We start from the raw sequence: 19,158 nt of genomic DNA, 5'->3' as shown, positions 1-19,158 counted from the left end.
TACAGCAAGATATAGATTAGGCATGGGTGGAGAAATGGCAGATGAAGTTTAACCCAATGTGAAGTGTTACACCTTGGTAGGTCAAATGTAAAGAGTCAGTACACTGTTTTTTGGCAAGATCCTTAAAAACATCAACAACCACAGGAACCTTAGGGTTCAAATTCATAGCTTCCTGAAAATGACTACATAGGCTGATGGGGTGGTTAAGGTATATATTAGTCAAGGCACTGCTCAGGGCAAGTACAAATTCAAAAGGCAGCTTTATAAAATCCTAGTTCAGTCACATCTGGAGTATTGCCCACAGCTTTGGTCACCCCATTATAGTAAGTATCTGAGGCTTTGGAGAGGGTATAGATGAGTTACCAGGATGTTGCCTGATTAGAGGACATGTGCCACAATGAGAGGTTGGGCAAACCTAGGTTCTTTTCTCTGGATTGGCAGAGGCAAGTTTTATGAGATTATGAGAGGCATATATAGACCACCTTTTTGCAAGGGCTGAAACACCTAAGAGGGCATGCATTTATTTAAGGTGGGGGAGGACAATTTCAAAGCAGATGTGAGAAGCAAGCTTTATTTTATTATACAAGAAGTCTGGTGGGTGTCTGGAATGCACTACCTGGGTGGTGGTAGAGTCGGAAACATTAGGACCTTTAAGAGACACTTGGCTAGGTATACGAATGGAGGAGATAGAAGGATATAGACATTGCATTGGCAGAAGGTATTAGTTTTGTTAGTAATTGATGACTAATTTAAATGATTTGATACAACATTGTTAGCAAAAGGGCCTGTCCCTGTGCTGTATTGTTGTATGTTCCATGTTCCAAGACAGTTTTTTTCTCAAAACAAGTTCCTGATTGAAAAGGTGTTCTAAAAGCCTTTTTGTTTTAAAAATTCAATAAATGTGGGCCTGCGACTTTTCCTCAGCCACAGCTACTCTAATTATACTAGCCTATACTTTTTGATGCCATTTCTCTGGGGTAACAAAGTCTAATTACAAGTAGGAGTTCATCAAGAAATGGAATTTTTCCCAACAGTTCCAGACAGCTTTAAAATAATTCTCCAACTGATGACAAAATCTTCAAAACTTGAGGCAAGAACTCAGAAAATTAAATTTCTTTTCTGGGATGATAGGCAGCTTCATTGTCCTTACCAAATGAAAGCAAGGATGTGAAACACAATGTAATTGAGGGTCACTAAGAAATAGAATAATCAATTAAAATAAATTATAGAAGTAGAAAATAAATAATATCAGTGAGGCATTACAGAGGATCATATGCAAAGTATCATAACTGGTTGAGCAAACATGCTTTTTATTCAAGTCTTTACTTATTTATTGAGATACTACATGGATTAGGCCTTTCTGGCCCTTCAAGCTACACTACCCAGCAAGCCCCTAAATTAATCCTAGCCTAATCATGGGACAGTTTACAATGACCATTTAACCTACCAACTAGTAGGTCTTTGGACTGTGGGAGGAAACCTGAGCACCTGGAGCAAACCAACACAGTCACAGGCACAATGTACAAACTCCTTACAGGAAGCAGCAGGAATTGAACCCAGGTCACTGGCATTGCAAAGCATTGTGCTAACCACCACACTACTGTGCTGCCCTAGCCATGCTTCTATGCTGAGATAAGTCAGGAAGGAGATGATAAATTTAAAAAAATCAAAAAGGAAACCAAATTACTTTTATTTTAAGCAATGGACAAGGAACCAGAATCCATCCAGGAACTGACGGAGAACAGACCAAGATCTAGCAATTTTTAAATGACTATTTCTCTTCCAGGAACAAGACAATGACCATTCAAGATGATGGGGCTGAGTCACTTTGAATTGTTGCAAACTATTGGCAAGGCAATTCCAGTATTTAGACCTGGCAACAATGAATGAACACTGATATGTTTCCAGGTGAGAATAGTACACGATTTGGAGGTAACCAACAGGTAATGGTTGTTCTTTTATATCCACTGCTCCAGTCCTCTATGGTGATGGAGGTCCATGGGTGAACAACAGCTCTTTACAAATTATATAGGCTGCAGCAAATGGCAGAAATGATCGACTTCCAAAAGAAAAAAAAACTGTGTTAGATTACCACTAGACTGCTTTCTCTCAAACGTTACTTTGACATTCTCAGACAAGCACTGCCTTGGTGTCAAGGGACAGTCAATCACACCTTTGGACTGAACCACAATGTGGTTGGGAGTCATATGGCCCTTGCAAAAAGCCAAAATTGACAATGGAAAACAGGTCTTAGTGCCATTTGATACTTGTTAAACTTGATAGTTTCCATTTTAGTAAATAAATGTGTTCTGTTAACCAGATTGGATATGTTTTTTGTTAACATAGAAAATAGCCCAGGTATGCATGCTATGAAGCAGTCGTTGGTGTACTGGAATAGCTTGATTAATGTTGTAACTAGTTCTGGAGCATAGACTTCGGTCCTACAGCTGGCATTCTATCTGGTCCCATTACCTTTGCTGTATCCAGTGCTCATAGCCATTTCTTGTTAGCTCAGAATGAAACAAATTTGATTGGAATACAGGCTTCTGCAATGGAGGAGATATGAAGAGAAATAAGAAATCTGTAATCTATATGGCACTTCTGACTGAAAATTATATGCATCGTCTAGAGAACGCAAAATGAGTAACTGTTTTTAAAAAGCAGATCATTGGTGTTTTTGTGACTCGGGACCATTTCCATCAAGAATTGAACAACCATCCAGAACAAGACATTCAAAAATTCAGAGCATGGGCCCCTCTAGATCCACATATACACTGTTACAACTCTGATCCTTAAAATCAGTTTGTGAATTCGGTTCATTTAAGATGCAGCTCATTATGAAGTCAGGGAACAGCAGCTCAAAACGCTAAAAGCAGCTCAATTAAAAGCTTATTTACGAGAAAAGCTGGGTCAAACAATGTTGATGCCAAAACCTAGTGAAATAGAAATATTAATTCAGAAAGGAAAAATTAAAAAATTTACATCTTGTATGTATAATTTGATTCAAAAACAGACAATTAAATTAGGAATTCATAAATCAAGACAAAAATGGAAATCTGATTTGAATGTTAAAATTAATGGAAAAAATTGGTCAAGATTATGTTCTGATAGTATGAGAAATACAATAAATGTTTGACTTAGATTAATACAATATAATTTTTTACATCAATTATATACAACACCACAGAAAATAAATAGATTAAATTCAAATATGTCTGACCAATGTTTTCGATGTAATCAAGAAATTGGTACTTTTTTTAACATTCTACTTGGTCTGGTTTTAAAATTCAACCATTTTGGATACCGAAACTTAAACTGAATAAGTATCAGAAAAAAATTATAAAAATTGCATTAGCAGTAGTCAAAAAAGTTATCGCAGTTACTTGGAAATCTGATTTATATTTAACTATGGATCGTTGGAATAATGAAATACATAGTTGTATTCCACTTGAAAAAATTACATACAATCTAAGAAATGAATATGATATATTTTTGAAAATTTGGTTCCCATACTTACAAAAGATAGGATTAAATACATAGGTCCTTTGAAGATAAAATTATAAAGTAATTGGGGAAAGAAAAAATATTAAAATTATTTTGAACTCCATGAAGCATGTGGGGATCCTCTGATATCCAGGCAATCTTTCTCTTCTTTCTTTAGACAAGGGTTAAGGGGGGGGGGGGGGGGGGGGGGGAGGGTTAATATTATTTTTCTTACTATTTTATCATCACATTTATTCTTGCAATTTTCTAAAATTTAATAAATAATTAATAATTTCTTAAAACGCTGATCCAAAGCACAAAATTGTGTAAGAGAGAATTACAATTGGAGTAAACAGTGGGAAGATCTATGGATGTTTCTAGTCAGGCAGAAAAAAACTTGATTAAGGAAAAAGGGGCTTGCTGCCATGTTTCTTTCTCAAGTTTCTATTAACCATGTATCCAGAAAGAACTAACATAGTCCTATCCAGATTTCAAGAAAAGCCACAGTCAAGATAAGGAGCTGGCATTTTAAAGTCAATTCAGAAAGGTTGCTAGCTCCTCTGAGATGTTACTCCAGTAAATGCATTTATCCACAGCGGCACAGACATGGACATTGTTGTATAATAAACCATTGTACCTGCTGAGAAAACATTTAAAATACTGAAACAATGCAAAGTAACTCAAGCAACATGGGGAACGATAGCAACTTTATTTCAGTTGACTGGTTAAGGAATGCTGTAAATTTACATACATTGCAGGATTACAAAATGGATATGGCAACGTATTGTAAATAGACATGAGGACTCAAATCTGCAGCAGCATACTGTACACATTTAATCCTCAAGTGATTTTTGCAATTGAAATACTGTACTAAAGGGGTGAAGACAGGCAAATCAGAATTTGCAGGCATGAAAACAATGGTGTCTCCCTCCTAATGCAGAAGTACCCCACAACAATCATCTGTCCAAGTTGGGAAACCAAAAATACACTACATGACAATGTTGGCAAAGAATACCACCAAATATTTAATCTACAGGATGTTGGCAATGCTTTTTTGATAATAGGTCGAAGAGGCATCACCCCAACTTAATTTGGTGTCAGACAGACCCCATATGGAAAACAAATATTACAGTAGGTAGTTGTTAGGAGATGGTAATTAAGGCACCAAGTAGCAGAATTAAATACAGGCATGAGGTGCAAGTCTGCAAATGTTTCCCTCTCCAAGACAGACCATCTATTAGAGTGCAAGGATAATTATGGATCCAAAACTTTATGCAAGTACGAAAACTGAACATTGGTGCATTGAGCAGACGAAGTTCACATATGCTATCAATCTAGTCATTTGGTCAGAGATATAATCCTTCCTCAGAAGTCTCTACAATAGACAACATCCATGCCTTTGCAAAGACTTGTTGGCTCCATGTAAACCAGCTTTTAATTGGGCAAAAATACAAATACCAGTTTTGATTCATGATAATGATCTGCATCTTACTACCACTTTCCTGCCTTTAGAGAGTGGGGGGGTTGGTGGAGAGGATGCTAGGATTTCTATTTCAGCTGAGCTTTGGTGCTCACCATGCATAATGCCAACAAGCTTTGGTTATTCACCCGACAAGAAACCTCCTTTTACAAGGTGATGACTTTATCATAATGAGAACTAATTCTTTAGCACAACAGTCTCAGAGCTGCCTCCCAGTGGTAATATCAAGATTTTGATATAGGTTTTACACCATGTTTAGAATTTTGTTCCATCAATTAGGTTTTTTAAGGTCAAATCCTTAGGATTTATTGGCTTTACAGTGGCATACAACTCGACAACCAAACCAGATCACAACATTGAACCTCAATTAATTCTATATACCAAAAATCATAAAAAGGCACTGATCATCAAGGCACTATCCATTCTATGCTCTTGCTCATCTACTTTGCACTTCATTACCAAGAACTTCACTGCTATTCCTCATCTGATTAAAAATAAATTGATATTCAAACTCAGCCTTCCCCTTCCAATGCTAACCAATTTTCTTGGTGCACTTTCCAATGCACCAATTTTAAAACAAAATAAAAAAACAAAACAATATTTCTCCTGGGAACAGTGCAAAATTCTTCAGCTAATGCAGTTTGCATCATTTCAATGTTTGAATCAATTATCCAGTTACTAACAGTAATGGCTGCATCACAGGACTCTGTACCAGCAGCATTCTAATAGATTGTAAAACAGAAACAATTTCTAGTGTTTGCTATTAATGAGAGCTCATTGAACTAAATCAGATAATCCATATCCTTTCCATTCACATTTCATTCAAGTGCAGTGAAATGTTAAAGAAGCACTGTTCAGTGTACAATAAATGAACCTCACTGCTGCACTTTAAATTGTACACAATTTGGACTAAGTCTGCATAAAGCAGCATACACAATTTTTAAACAAGTTTCCAACTAAAGCATTAGAACACATTTGGATTGTTTTAAGAGCTCATGTCATCTTAAATATACAGGCAACAGATTAAATATATACAAGAATGAGAACAGAGGTTGACTGCTTTGCTAACAAGCATGCACAAAATCTTCAAGCTGACGAAATTTACAGGACAAAATTGACAAATGAATATGTGAGTTACACAATTAAACAGATTGTAATAGTTTTATCCTTAGCTGAACAGGACCCAGAGAATATACAGAACAGGTACATTGTATACTGGTGCATCATTGAATACAAGTTACTTGAAATAATTAAGATAAACTGATATCTCAAGTGCGCTACCTACAAGTTTGGAAGAAAATAATAACAATCTTCTAACAAGTTTAAGTAGAGTCAGCATTTTCAACTAAGCCAAATGTTATTCAATTAAATACTAAATGGATTAATTTAGCTCCTAATATCTCAAGTTTAGAATGCCAAGGTTCAAGCTACCAGTTACTGAGCAAGTAAACATTTTTTAAAAAAAGGAACACTCCCCTTAGTGGTACGTCTCCAATTAGCCAGGTCCCCTCTGTGACTATACTAATTGTAGCAGTTTAGCAGAATGTAGCTCCAAACCCAAATCTTAAACTGGCATTTTTTCATTTATACTTCCCTTTTTTAAAAGTGAGCCCTCTTTTCCACACCCAAGGTGGAACAAGGCTTCTAAAAACAGTCATAATATGGGCCATACACCTTCAATATGAAAGAAAAATCTACTCTTAGCTTTCAAAAAAACTATTTTGCACCAGTGAAAAAAAATTAAAACTTTTCCTTTACTAACATCCCCATTGAAAGCAATAACAATTTAGTTACAAAAATATTATTTTAAAAACATGTTAAGAGTTCAAAATTACCATGCTCAGAGCAAGATTTTGACAACACCCTGTGGTGACACAGTGGCTTGCATGCAGACTCTTGAGGCAATTGTCCCAAACTCAAGTCTCTTTGCTAACCTGAAAATACACCAAAAAAAAATCAAATTATTTTTGGGAAGAAGAATGAACCATTTAAGCACAAGACATTTGTAAAGTAAAAAATGCTCAAAAGATCTGCACTTCTTTCCAAGTTTTCACTATTTCTATATTTGTCTGGGTCCTACTTTATAAAAATCATGTCAATGAGCTGAAGTTAAATACAAAATTACCTGAATAAATGGCAACTACATGGACCTGAAACAATCTGGCATCCAGTAAGATGCAGCTCTCATTGACAGTGAATAACACTCTTCCTTTACATACTCGCAGGATTTTTTAATCTTGCGTTTGCTTCAAGCTAAAATCAAAAATGGAATGAGCCGAAGACAAACTAGAGGAAAGCTGCAGATGCTAGAAATGCAAGCAACACACACACAAAATGCTGGGAGAATTCAGCAGGCCAGGCAGCACCCATGGAAGAGTACAGTCGACATTTCAGGCCAAGTCCTGACGAAGGTTCTTGGCTCAAGATGTCAACTGTACTCTTTTCCTTAGATGCTGCCTGGCCTGCTGAATTCATCCAGCATTTTGTGTGTTTAATGGGATGAGTTGATAAGGGTGACATGGTAACATGGCATTTGGCGTAACACTATAATAGTGCCAATGACCCGGGTTCCATTCCCACCACCGTCTGTACATTCATATTGTCGCCACACAAGTTTCCTCCAGGTGCTCACATTTCCTCTCACATTCCAAAGATGTGTGGGTTAATCGGTTACATGGGTATAATTGGCAGCCCATGCTTGTTGGGTCAGATGGGCCCATTACTGCCATGGATCTAAAGTAAAAACAAGCATGACACTAAACTTTCCCTGCTCAGCGAGAACTTCTCCTCTCTGCTGTTAGGCAAAAGGTGACGTGCCAAGTGAAGACACACCCAGTTCCTTTACATCCACTAACATGAACAAGCTGGCTTCCTTGCTCCCTTCAGTAATGTGCTATTCACTGGGCAACTTTTTAAGTTAGACCATTGAAAAAAAAAACATTGCCAGGTCACCATAGATGACTCTTGCACCTGAATCTTAAATTCATTGTTTTGTTTTAAGGCAGGGCTCACTTTAAAACCTCATCTGAAAGATTCCTGCCAACCTTACAACTCCCATTTATCTGTGTGTTCCAGTTGTGTAGCAGTACTTGAACCTACATCACAGACTGTTAGAAATGCTAACAGAACTATTGATGAAAATACAAACTTTCTCTTGACCTCCTCACAAAAGTAGAACGGGACTTGTGTTTAAAGAAATCTGATGTAATAATAAAACTTTAGTGCACAAGCAATCTTAGTGAATTCTCTCAAAATGCATGTTACTGACCCTTTGTCATATTGGGGTAGATTAGCATTTGACACCCGGTTATCATTGTTGTCTTTGACTGTGTGATTTCCATTCTGAGCAGATGGCAGAGATCCACGATTTGGAGACTGATCCCAGACGAAATTCCTACAAGATGCAAGCTTGGATTCTAGAGCCTATTTTTTTAAAAAAAAAGCAATAAGAATCAACAAACCACAGCTTAGAAACCCCCAACTTCCCAACTCTGTTGCAGGATTTCAGAATCTTATTGCTGACTTTACCGAGTGGTCATTCCACCACCACTTTTCTTCTTCTTCTATTTCCAGTAGTTTAGACGCATCTAGGCGTATTATTGCCCTCCACAGGATGTGCAACTTATTCCAGAATTTCAAGATCTAAATCACATTTCATGTATTGAATCCCTTTTAAAAGTAGTCAAGGGTTAATTTGTTCACACATTGAAAGCTTTTTTTAAAAAAAGAAAGAGGTTTTCTTAACCCCTGTATATTTCAGATGTAATTCATAATAATTTGGAAAAGTGTTAAAATCTCTTCCAAAAAAACTGCTGTTTAAGCACCTGGGCAGATACACAATTTTTTTTGGATCTTCTGAAAAAGCTGGATATCACAATCAAACCTTTAAAAAAATAACCTGAGAAATAACCTCCCCTTTTCACACCTTCAAAAAAAAACCAAACAATATTAATTCTTTAAATTTATTTAGATCTAGGGAAAATATCTTCCGACAGAAACACTGAAAAATTTGATAATTTGACCTTTACATTTCTTAACCCCAAGGAGTCAGGTGAAAGCAATTTTCATAATTGTCACTCCTTAGAACTTGAATAGGTAATTGGCTTTTGAAAAAGCTAACCAATCAATGGTGTTATCTGAGCCGCATGGCCAAGGATTAGAAAAGTTGGGACTTTTAAACATCAAGGAGTGGTAGAAGAGGTACAAGGTACAAAATATACCAAGGTAATATTGCTAGCACCAGCACAACAAAATTGTAGTTTATTTTTCCCCCCCCCCCCCCACAGGGGTGAAGGGCAGGAGGGCGAGAGAGGAAGGGGTGTAATTTGGGTATTCCAAACCCAGTATTTTTAAACCCATCTTTAACTGCCTTCAAGGTAGTGGTGGTGAGCTATTGTTCTACTGGTGAAGATACAGATACTCGCACTGCCTTTGGGTAGAAACTCCAAGATTTAAACAACGCAAACATAAGGGAGTACTAACATTTCCAAAAGTCTGATTCCAAATCAGACAGTATGTGGCTTAGATGGTGTTCTAAAAGGCTATCATCATGTCCTCCTTAATAAGAAAGGTTGTAGGTTTGGGATATGCTGTTGCAAATGCCTTACTTCAGAAAGCTTTCTGGATCAATATTAAAAGACGCATCTATTGGGTGAAGACTTTGAATATTCCTCTTCTACTTCCTACAGCTCACTCCACATAACCAAAAAACAGTCAATCCACATGGTAACAAAACTATCTCCACTTGTGCTCTGAAGATTCCGTGCTGTTTTCTCCCCCCTTGGACAAGGATACTTCCCAAATAGCCACTGAACTCACTTAAGATTATGGTTGTGTTTTAAAATTCAGCAACTAATTGGTGCTGGGAAATGAACAAGCCAGATGGATTAAGTATCAGTGGGAAATAACCTGGACAAGAATGGACATTATTCCTTAACATTTCCCATTAGTAATTTAAGTTTTTGATACAATTTAATTTCGTGAACCTAAATTAGAAGATGACCAACTTCATTAGACAATAGGGAACTAGCCAGAGTAAATGGGAAACATATTCCGACAGGGAAAATGTAACCGAAGCACGGGAGATCAATGCGGCAGTACTTCAGATACAGGTACAGCATATTTTCCACAAAGAACTGTCAGGTACTTTTGAATGGTACAAAGGAGAGAAAAAACATGAAAATATTGGTATACATTTCAAGAGCCAAGTGAAATGCAAAATACTGAGGGATAAACCCAATTAAAGAATGAACCAAAACAAAAGCAAACCTTGGACAAGTGTGGAAACTGAAAATGGGTAGTAAGAGGCAGCAAAGGGCCTACTAGGAGCAGAGCAAGACTAAGTATTTTGTGTCACAGTTGCTGAAGAAAAATATGCTCACTGGTGGTAGAAACTGCAGGTGGGTTGAATGCACTAAACAGGCTGGCTATGCTTAGTGGATGCCACCTGGTCAAGATTGCTTGCATCCTAGTTTGTTAACTCAGGGTGGAGAAAACCTAGCGATTTCCCCCACCCTGCCCCCATCATCTCTAATTAGGGAAAGTGATTAAAGTGAAATGAGCACTTAATGGTTTAAGTTAATTGGAGTTTGCACTTAATTGCAAAACAATTTAGGGGAATCAAGAAACTGTTCAGCAACAGGCTCTTGTCCCAGTTGAACAGTATAGTGTCCCAAATAAAAGGGAATCCCAGCTATTTTCTTGGTTAGTTTTTGTTCTTTGAGTAGTTGTCCCAATTAACCAATGGTGCAACAAAACAAAATTATATATGTGTGAATATAAATATATATATATATATTTAATAAAATATATATAATTTAATATATATATATTTAAAGAACATTAAATTCAATTAGTGCAAAAAAGAGGAAAGTAGTGAGCTAGTATTCAAGGGGTCATTGTCCTTTCAGAAATCTGATGCCAGAGGACAAGAAACTGTTCCCAGAATACTGAGTATATATCTTTAGGCTCCTGCACCTCTTCCTTGATGGTAGATATGAGTAGGGCATGTCCTGGGTGATGGATGCAGCTTTTTTTTTTGAGGCAATGCCTTTCGAAGATGTCCTCGATGCTGGGGGGACTGGTATCCATGATGGAGCTGGCTGAGTTTGCAACATTCTGCAGCTTTTTCTGATCCTGAGCATTGGCCCCTCTGTACCAGACATTCATGCAACCAGTTAGAATGCTCTCCACAGTACACCTGTAGAAATTCTAGTCTATCGTCTTTTTGTAGGTAGTTTCTGGAGTTATTGTATAGTTCTGGATCACCGGTCTTGAATGTCATAGATGGAGCCCTCAGACTACAAATTTCTTGGTTTATCCACAGCTTTTGGTTTGGGTATGTCCCATATGTTCTGAAACACACACAGATTTTGATGAAGTCAGTGACAACTGTGGTATATTCAGATATGAAGACGAATTCCCAAATAGTGAATTCCTGAGTCCACTGAATCAAAGGAGTCCTGTAGGTGCCCCTACATCTCCTTTGACCATTCTTTCTTGGCCCTCACCACTGGTGTTGCAGTCCTTGGTCTCTGCCTGTATGCCAGCAGTAGAAGTACACCCAGGTGATCACACTTTCCAAAGTGTGGGATGGCACTATAAGTGTTTCTGATGGAACAGTGGTCAAGTGTGTTGTCTCCTCTGGTTCTACGGGTGGTATGTTGGTGATAGCTGTTCAGAGACTTCAAGCTGGCCTGGTGGAAATCCCCCACAATGATAGGAAAAGCATCCGGGTGCGCTGTTTGGCAACTGCTGATCACTGTGCTCAGCTCCAGAGCCTGCCTGATGTTGCCAGGGATGGAATGTACATCACTATCAGGATGATGGTGGAAAACTCCCTTGACAGATAAAAATAGATGACACCTAACCACAAGATGTTTCACAGAACTGTGCACCACAATGAGTTAATCGTGAAGCATAATCTGCCTCCTCTACCTGTAAAAGACTTAGCTGTCCTGTCTTTGTGGTGTATGTGAAGCCCTCAGGCTGTGGCACGGCATCCAAAATGTTGGGTGAGAGTCACGTTTCTGTGAAAAGTGCACAGCAGTCTTTGACATCCCCTGGCAATGCAGTCTTGCTCAGAGGTCAGTTTTATTTTCCAGAGGCTGTACATTTGCCAGCAGGATAGCAGGGAGTGGGTGTCCAAGGACTCTGCATTTCAACCTTACTTATAGACCAGCACGCTTTCCTCATTTCCCTTTTCTTAAAAGGGGAACTATATTAGCAACCCAAGAACAGTTGGGGTCCACCCATTTGGAGAATTGACAGACACAACTGATGCAAGAAAGATGGGCAAACAAGTGGCAGTACTAAATACCCAATTGGCAAATGGGTGGCTCCACAAATTATGCAAACTAACAGCTATTCATTGTTTTATTTCCAAATAAACAGCATTGCTGCAATACATGTATTTGGTTAATCAAATTCTTTTGTTTGAAAACCTTAAACACCAGCCTAAAGTCAGCAATAAAGCATGAGTCAGAAGTGCAAATAATACATGACAATGCTGTCATCAAAACTAAATACATAACAATTCCTCTTTGGACTAACACACTGAATAAACTTAGTTGGCATTTTATTATGCAACCTTTCCTCTAAAATCAGGTCTTATATGCGTCAATAAATGCTTCAGTCAGCTGCCCAAAGTTTATTGCAGGAAAACCAGGTTAGGTCAGAATTCCAAAGCAATCAAACTGATCAATTGAAAGCTCCTGCTACCAACTCAGGGACAGCTTGCACCCTGCTGTTATAAAACAGCTGAATGGACCACTTGACCCTTCAACCTGCCTTGTTTTGGCCTTGCACCTTTTGTCTGCCTGCACTCTCTCAAAATGTACTTTATTCTGCATTGTATTGTTTTCCCCTTGTACTACTGAGATGCACTGATGAAATGATCTATATGCATCTCATGCTAAAAGTTTTCCAACAATCTTTGGTATGTGACAATAATGAACCAATTTACTGCAGACTTTGTTGTTCACTTGAGGCAAAACTATCCCCAGCCAAGTCTCCCATGGGGCTTATTGAAAAGATTATCTCAGGAATTCAATACAATTGTTATTGAGTAAATTACTTAGATTTTAATTTTACAAGTAACCCAACATTTAATAATCAGCTCAGAAGAACATTTACAGGATCAGAGCTATTATATAACAGAATCAGTTAATCTCAAATAAAATGGCCCCATTTCAACAACTTAAATGATGTGAAAATTCTATTAGGATTTACAAGTTTAGAAAAAGTAAAAAGGAATGTCCAACTGGCTGCAAAAGTCCTTTTGTTCTCAGAGCTCCTGAGCACAGTTCATTATTGCAAAATTTTCAATGCATTGTCGCTGTCTTGCATTGACCAGATTATAGGTTACATTCTCAATCACAAGCCTTATTCATTCTGTAAACAGTGCAATTTTAATTAGCTCTAAATGGTCGGAATGTTTTTGGATTGGCAGAACATTTGCAAATATTCACATGGGTAAACAGAAGAGTTGTGATATGACTTTTTTTTATTCCAAGTTCTCATATGTTGTTCTTCACACAATATTTAAAGCATCAATGTCTTTAAAAAAGGTTCAAAACTGGGACCAAATAGAGTTCATACCTCAAACAATTCAAGCTACAAAAATAGGGTAACACGTATAACTCAGTTATGCTGCAGTATCCCTTCAAGTAGCCTCCAATAAAGGGACCAACTTCACACAATGAATTAATTGAGGCATAGAAAAATTGTTTAAGATTCTGCAAGTAGGAACAGTTTTCAAAACCCCACTCTGACAGAACATTGTTCATCATAATCTGAACCATCATGACCAGAATCTACTAGTAACACATGGCATCTGATTCCATTGCAGAACCAATAAAGTATTTTAATTGCATTCTGAAAAAACAGTACAAGCTTAATAATGAATCTATTTTATGGACATTGCGAATGGTCTGATAACACAAGTAAACTAGTGGGCAAATTATTACTTTAAACAACCTGTTAGTATATGTACATATTCTACAATGATTTGAGGTTAACACACATTTAGACAATAATTTAGTGAGGGTGCTACTCTCACCACATCAGTTGATATTGGTCCCAACTGTCCTCCCCTATCCCCTCAATACTTACCCCTGCAAGGCTGGCTTCCTGACAGGTCCACTGAAACTGACTATTGGGCCCACAACACAGTGCAAACCATTTCATATAAAAACTAACCATGAATGAAAAAAAAGACTTGATACTGACCTCAGTCAGTAATGGATCAAAAGTATCCACAGTGTCAAATAGAGTGACCAGAACAAAACCAAAACCTCAGCTTCTTCATACATTCAGCTTTACAGAATTACATCAACTAATTCTTACAAGAATTCTGGATAATTCAACTTTAGGCATTCATTTCCAGTTAACTCACTAAGTGTAAATTAGTGAAATATAAATATTAAATTTCAATAAAATATTCAATGCTCTAAAAAAGTGCAAGGAAAAATTAGTGGATATTTTAACCTTAAAGGCACACATGAGCTCAAGGACTCAAACTTTTGTGAATATAAAAACAGTGTAGAAGAGTTTTTCAACTGTTAGTGCTCATTTCAGAAATGAACTACCTCAAACTTCCAATATTGTTCAGTTTGGAATTCCCAGGTTTGCCCAAAATCTAATTTTTATGCAAAATAGTCATAAACATCGAGAGGCCAAGAATGAGAATTAGAGAACCAAGATATTCAATTAACCCTGCACATAATGCTGCAATCCTTACCCCAACTTTCCTAAGCAAGTCTCCCACTATGTTAAGTGCAGATATCCTGGCTGATGGAGTCAGAGGACTGCCAGTATAACAATCTGAAAAAAGTTTAAACAAAAATGCACAATTAATAACAGATTAGGAAAAAGTCATTAATCAAATAAGAGTAAAACCAGTCAGTTATTGAACACTCTAGTATGCTTGGAAATTTCAGTACAGTTTACAAGGAATGCGTTAAGGAGGCCATTTAACACACAAGACTTGGGTCAGCCCACCATCCTGCAGCTGAATTTCCTCCAGCACCTGCCCTCCACCCCCCCCACCCCCCGCTCGATTCCCAGATCCTTGTATTTGCTTGGTATCTAACCATCTAATAAGATAATCTTAAACATACTAAACATCCAAGCACAACAAAGCCAACTTTATAAGAGATGGCCAACCCTTTATCATGAGATTATACTTCTGGACTAGATTCTACAGCCAGCTAAATTAACTCCATGTCTAAACAGGTACAATTCTACTGGAATTAAGTTCAAAGTGATCTCTCAAGATTATATCAAATCAAGTTACTCTATTTCTGATTAATCTAGTGACATTATACTGAACTTCTACCAAGGCAGAACATTCAAATAGAGACTAAAACAGCAAGATTACTCTTATCTCGTGTAAAGGGGGTTTCTTCTTTTTCTTTGTTACTGCTTATGTTAATCAAAATGGTTTCTTTGTTTTGTTAAAAGTAGGCATACTTCTTTGTTGCGAGTGTGTGCTGGAAGCTTGTTTGGGTTAAAATTTACTGATAACGAGAATTGTATTCCTTTGTTAACCAATTGGGATTAATGTTGTTCTTTCTTCTGAGTCTGTAAGCTATTGTTGGCGGGCTTTTGGGGAGATCGGAGTGAAGGGGTGAGAGAGAGAGGACGCGATGCTGTAAACTGGGCGAGGATCGGAACCCAAGCAGGGGTCCAAGGCCAGGAGGTACCCCGAGGAGAGGAGACAAAGATAAATGTGCTTGGTTGACCACTTCGGGTGGTCCTGAGCTGTGAGTCGAGGAGTTCGGAGGGGATCGAATGGTGGCCAGAAGACTTCAGTAATTGAGCTCCAACGGTTGTGCACAAAGTGGTTTGGACTTTGATAAATTTGGTGCCTTTATTTTCGTTTCCTTCATATGTACTGTTTCATTATTAATCACTTAAGTATAGTAATCTTTATAAATTGTAATCATTTAATCACATATGGTGTACTGTCTGTTTTTGGGCGAGGCAGGGACATCACACAGCATCCACACCAGCTGATTACCCAGTTTGGTGGGGCCGAAGGCTGCTCCCCCTAGACGAGAACGAGCTGAGTGAGCCTGAGGCAACCCAGGGAGTTACACTTGTCTCAAGTTCAGTACAACAGCAGCCAGAATTTCTGCTATTGTATTTTAATTCCTTTTTAAGTAGCTTGCAGTAAAAGCTGAAGTTCCAATTGCTTTGCTCTTCCTGAACAGACAGTACTACCCAAATTGCATCTGAACATTAATACTTAAGGGGCACTGTTTTGCTATCCACCTGAAATTAAGAACCCCTTGTTTCCCTATATTATGCTTTTATCTCACACTTCAATCATCTTTCTTAGAAGCCTCCTTATACTCAATTTACAATACAGTACACTCAATCCATTACGTCACTATTACATATTGAAACCTGATCTTTGAGTCATTGCATTAGTAACCAAGATGCAACATTAAACAACTGTTTTCAAAGTGAGGCTGCCTACAATCTGCTCAGTATGCCTCCGTCCCAAATTTAAAGTCATTCATTATCAAACTGGTTGGAATTAAATTCACATCTTCGAAAACTAAAAGGCCAGTGTCCAACTACTACACAACCCAATTGATTATTATGTAGCGATGTACTACATACAGAGCTAGAGACGACACGCAGTCGGTAAGTCATTTTGAGATTAGTTTATTCAAACTTCACGGCGCTGGCATTTAATCCCTAGTGCCCGCCCTCTCCAGGCGGAAATGACATCAGAGGTGCATTACCAATGTCTCCCCCCTGTGCGCTGGCTATTTGTGAGCCAGTTCGCCTGCGCAGAAAGTGGATCGCCACATAACCCACCCACCCCCCCCCCCAGAACCGGCAATACATACCCCAATGTACAGAGTCTGGATCAGCCTCTGTTTGGGAGGTCTGCCTCTGCACAAGGGTGCCTGAACCTCAACCGGCTGCGGCAAGTCAACATGGGCTTGTTTAAGTTGGTCCACTGTGAAAACCTCCTCTTTCCCCCCCAATGTCCAGAACGTATGTGGACCTGTTGTTGTTGATCACCTTGAACGGCCCCTCGTACGGCCACTGTAGCGGTGCCCGGTATCCGCCCCTTCGTACAAACACAAACTTACAGTTCTGCAGGTCTTTGGGTACATGGGTCAGGGTCCGTCCGTGCTGTGAAGTCGGTACAGGGGCCAGGTTGCCGAGCCTTTCACATAGTTTGTCCAGGACTGCTGTGTGTTTTTCCTCTTGCCCCCTTGGGACTGGTATGAACTCCCCTGGGACGACCAGGGGTGCGCTGTACACCAACTCGGCCGACAAGGCGTGCAGATCCTCTTTGGGTGCTGTGCGAATTCCAAGCAGGACCCAGGGAAGCTCGTCCGCCCAGTTAGGTCCTCTCAGGCGGGCCACGAGAGCCGACTTCAAGTGATGGTGGAAGCGTTCCACTAGTCCATTCGACTGTGGGTGGCAGGCAGTAGTGTGGTGTAGCTGCATTCCCAACAGGCTGGCCACAGCCGACCACAGGCTGGAGGTGAACTGGGCGCCTCTGTTGGAGGTAATGTGGGCCGGTACCCCGAAGCATGCTACCCAGGTGCTCGGGGTGCAGGAACCGGCAGATGTGTTGGTGAGCGGGACCGCCTCTGGCCACCTCATGAACCGGTCTACCATAGTTAGGAGGTACTGCGCTCCATGGGACACTGGTAGGGGGCCCACGATATCCATATGAATGTGGTCGAACCTTCGGTGGGTGGGTTCGAACTGCTGCGGCGGGGCTTTAGTGTACCGCTGCACCTTGGCTGTTTGGCACTGCGCGCACATTCTGGCCCATTCACTGACCTGCTTGCGAAGTCCATGCCACGTGAACTTGCTGGAGACCAGCCAGACGGTTGTCCTGATAGATGGGTGTGCCAAAACGTGTATGGAGTCGAAAAATCGCCGCTCCAGGCTGCCAGGACGATAGGGCGAGCTTGGCCAGTAGCCACGTCGCACGGGAGGGTCCTCTCATCTGAGCCTACTAGAAAGTCTTGCAGCTGCAAACCCGAGACGGCGGTCCTTTAGCTGGGCATCTCGTCATCTGCCTGCTGCGCCTCCGCCAGTGCTGCATAGTCCACCCCCAGGGACAGGGCCTGGACAACTGGTCTGGAGATTGCGCCCGCCACGATGCTGTCCTTTCCCGAGACATGCTGGATGTCTGTCGTGTACTCGAATATGTAGGACAGATGTCGCTGCTGGCGAGCCGACCAGGGATAGGATACCTTCGTGAACTCGATGAATGGCCTGCCTTCTAAGAAGTACCTGAAATGCCGGATTGCCAGATACAGTGCCAACAGCTCCCGGTCGAAAGCACTGTACTTGAGTTCGGGTGGTCGTAGGTGCTTGCTAAAGAACGCCAGGGGTTGCCAGTGCCCCTCGATGAGTTGCTCCAGCACCCCACCGACTGCTGTGTCGGATGCGTCCACTGTGAGGGCGGTCAGAACGTCCGTTCTGGGGTGCACCAGTATCGCGGCATCCGCCAAGGCTTCCTTGGCTTTAACGAAAGCAGTCGCGGCCTCCTCGTCCCATGTAATGTCCTTGCCTTTACCTGACATCAGGGTGTACAAAGGGCGTATGATACGGGCTACTGAGGGGAGGAAATGGTGGTAGAAGTTCACCATACCAACGAACTCCTGTAGGCCTTTGACCGTGTTGGGCCGGGCAAAGTGGTGGATCGCGTCTACCTTGGCAGGCAGAGGTGTTGCCCCGTCTTTGGTAATCCTGTGGCCCAGGAAGTCGACGGTATCGATACCGAACTGGCATTTGGCCGGGTTGATTGTGAGGCCAAAATCACTCAGGCAGGAGTAGAGCTGGTGGAGGTGGGACAGATGCTCCTGACAACTACTGCTGGCTATGAGGATGTCATCCAAATAGATGAACGCAAAGTCCAGGTCGCGTCTCACCGCATCCATTAGCCGCTGGAACGTTTGTGCGTCATTCTTCAGGCCAAACGGGGTGATAAGTGCTGTTTAGGGGATGCCTTAAGGGTGCACCGGGATTTGATGGTATCCCCAGACGAGGTCTACTTTGGAAAATATTCTTGCCCCATGCAGGTTTGCTGCAAAGTCCTGTATGTGCGGCACGGGGTAGCGGTCTGGAGTGGTAGCCTCATTCAGTCTGCAGTAGTCGCTGCATGGTCTCCAACCCCCGACTGCTTTGGGCACCATGTGCAGGGGGGAGGC

General features: G+C 40.3%; 1 protein-coding gene across 5 annotated transcripts in view; it reads right to left on the bottom strand.

The window, feature by feature from the left end:
• Positions 1-19,158, bottom strand: part of nde1 (nudE neurodevelopment protein 1) — a 75,378-nt gene that overhangs the window by 30,590 nt on the left and 25,630 nt on the right. For 3 of the 5 annotated variants that reach the window (XM_059979364.1, XM_059979361.1, XM_059979365.1), the window contains exons 7-9: positions 14,703-14,785; positions 8,232-8,386; positions 4,180-6,897 (exon numbers count right to left, since the gene is read on the bottom strand). In XM_059979364.1, the coding sequence (XP_059835347.1) occupies positions 6,804-6,897; positions 8,232-8,386; positions 14,703-14,785 (332 nt within the window). In that variant the 3' untranslated portion in view covers positions 4,180-6,803. Of the gene's footprint in view, positions 1-4,179; positions 6,898-8,231; positions 8,387-14,702; positions 14,786-19,158 lie in introns of those variants that run through there. The other 2 variants (XM_059979362.1, XM_059979363.1) reach the window with 1 other exon arrangement.

Source organism: Hypanus sabinus, chromosome 9 (assembly GCF_030144855.1).
Source record: "Hypanus sabinus isolate sHypSab1 chromosome 9, sHypSab1.hap1, whole genome shotgun sequence".
NCBI classification, from domain to species: Eukaryota; Metazoa; Chordata; class Chondrichthyes; order Myliobatiformes; family Dasyatidae; genus Hypanus; species Hypanus sabinus.
The sequence above is the reverse complement of the archived record's forward strand: the minus strand, read 5'-3'. Positions and strand labels throughout refer to the sequence as shown.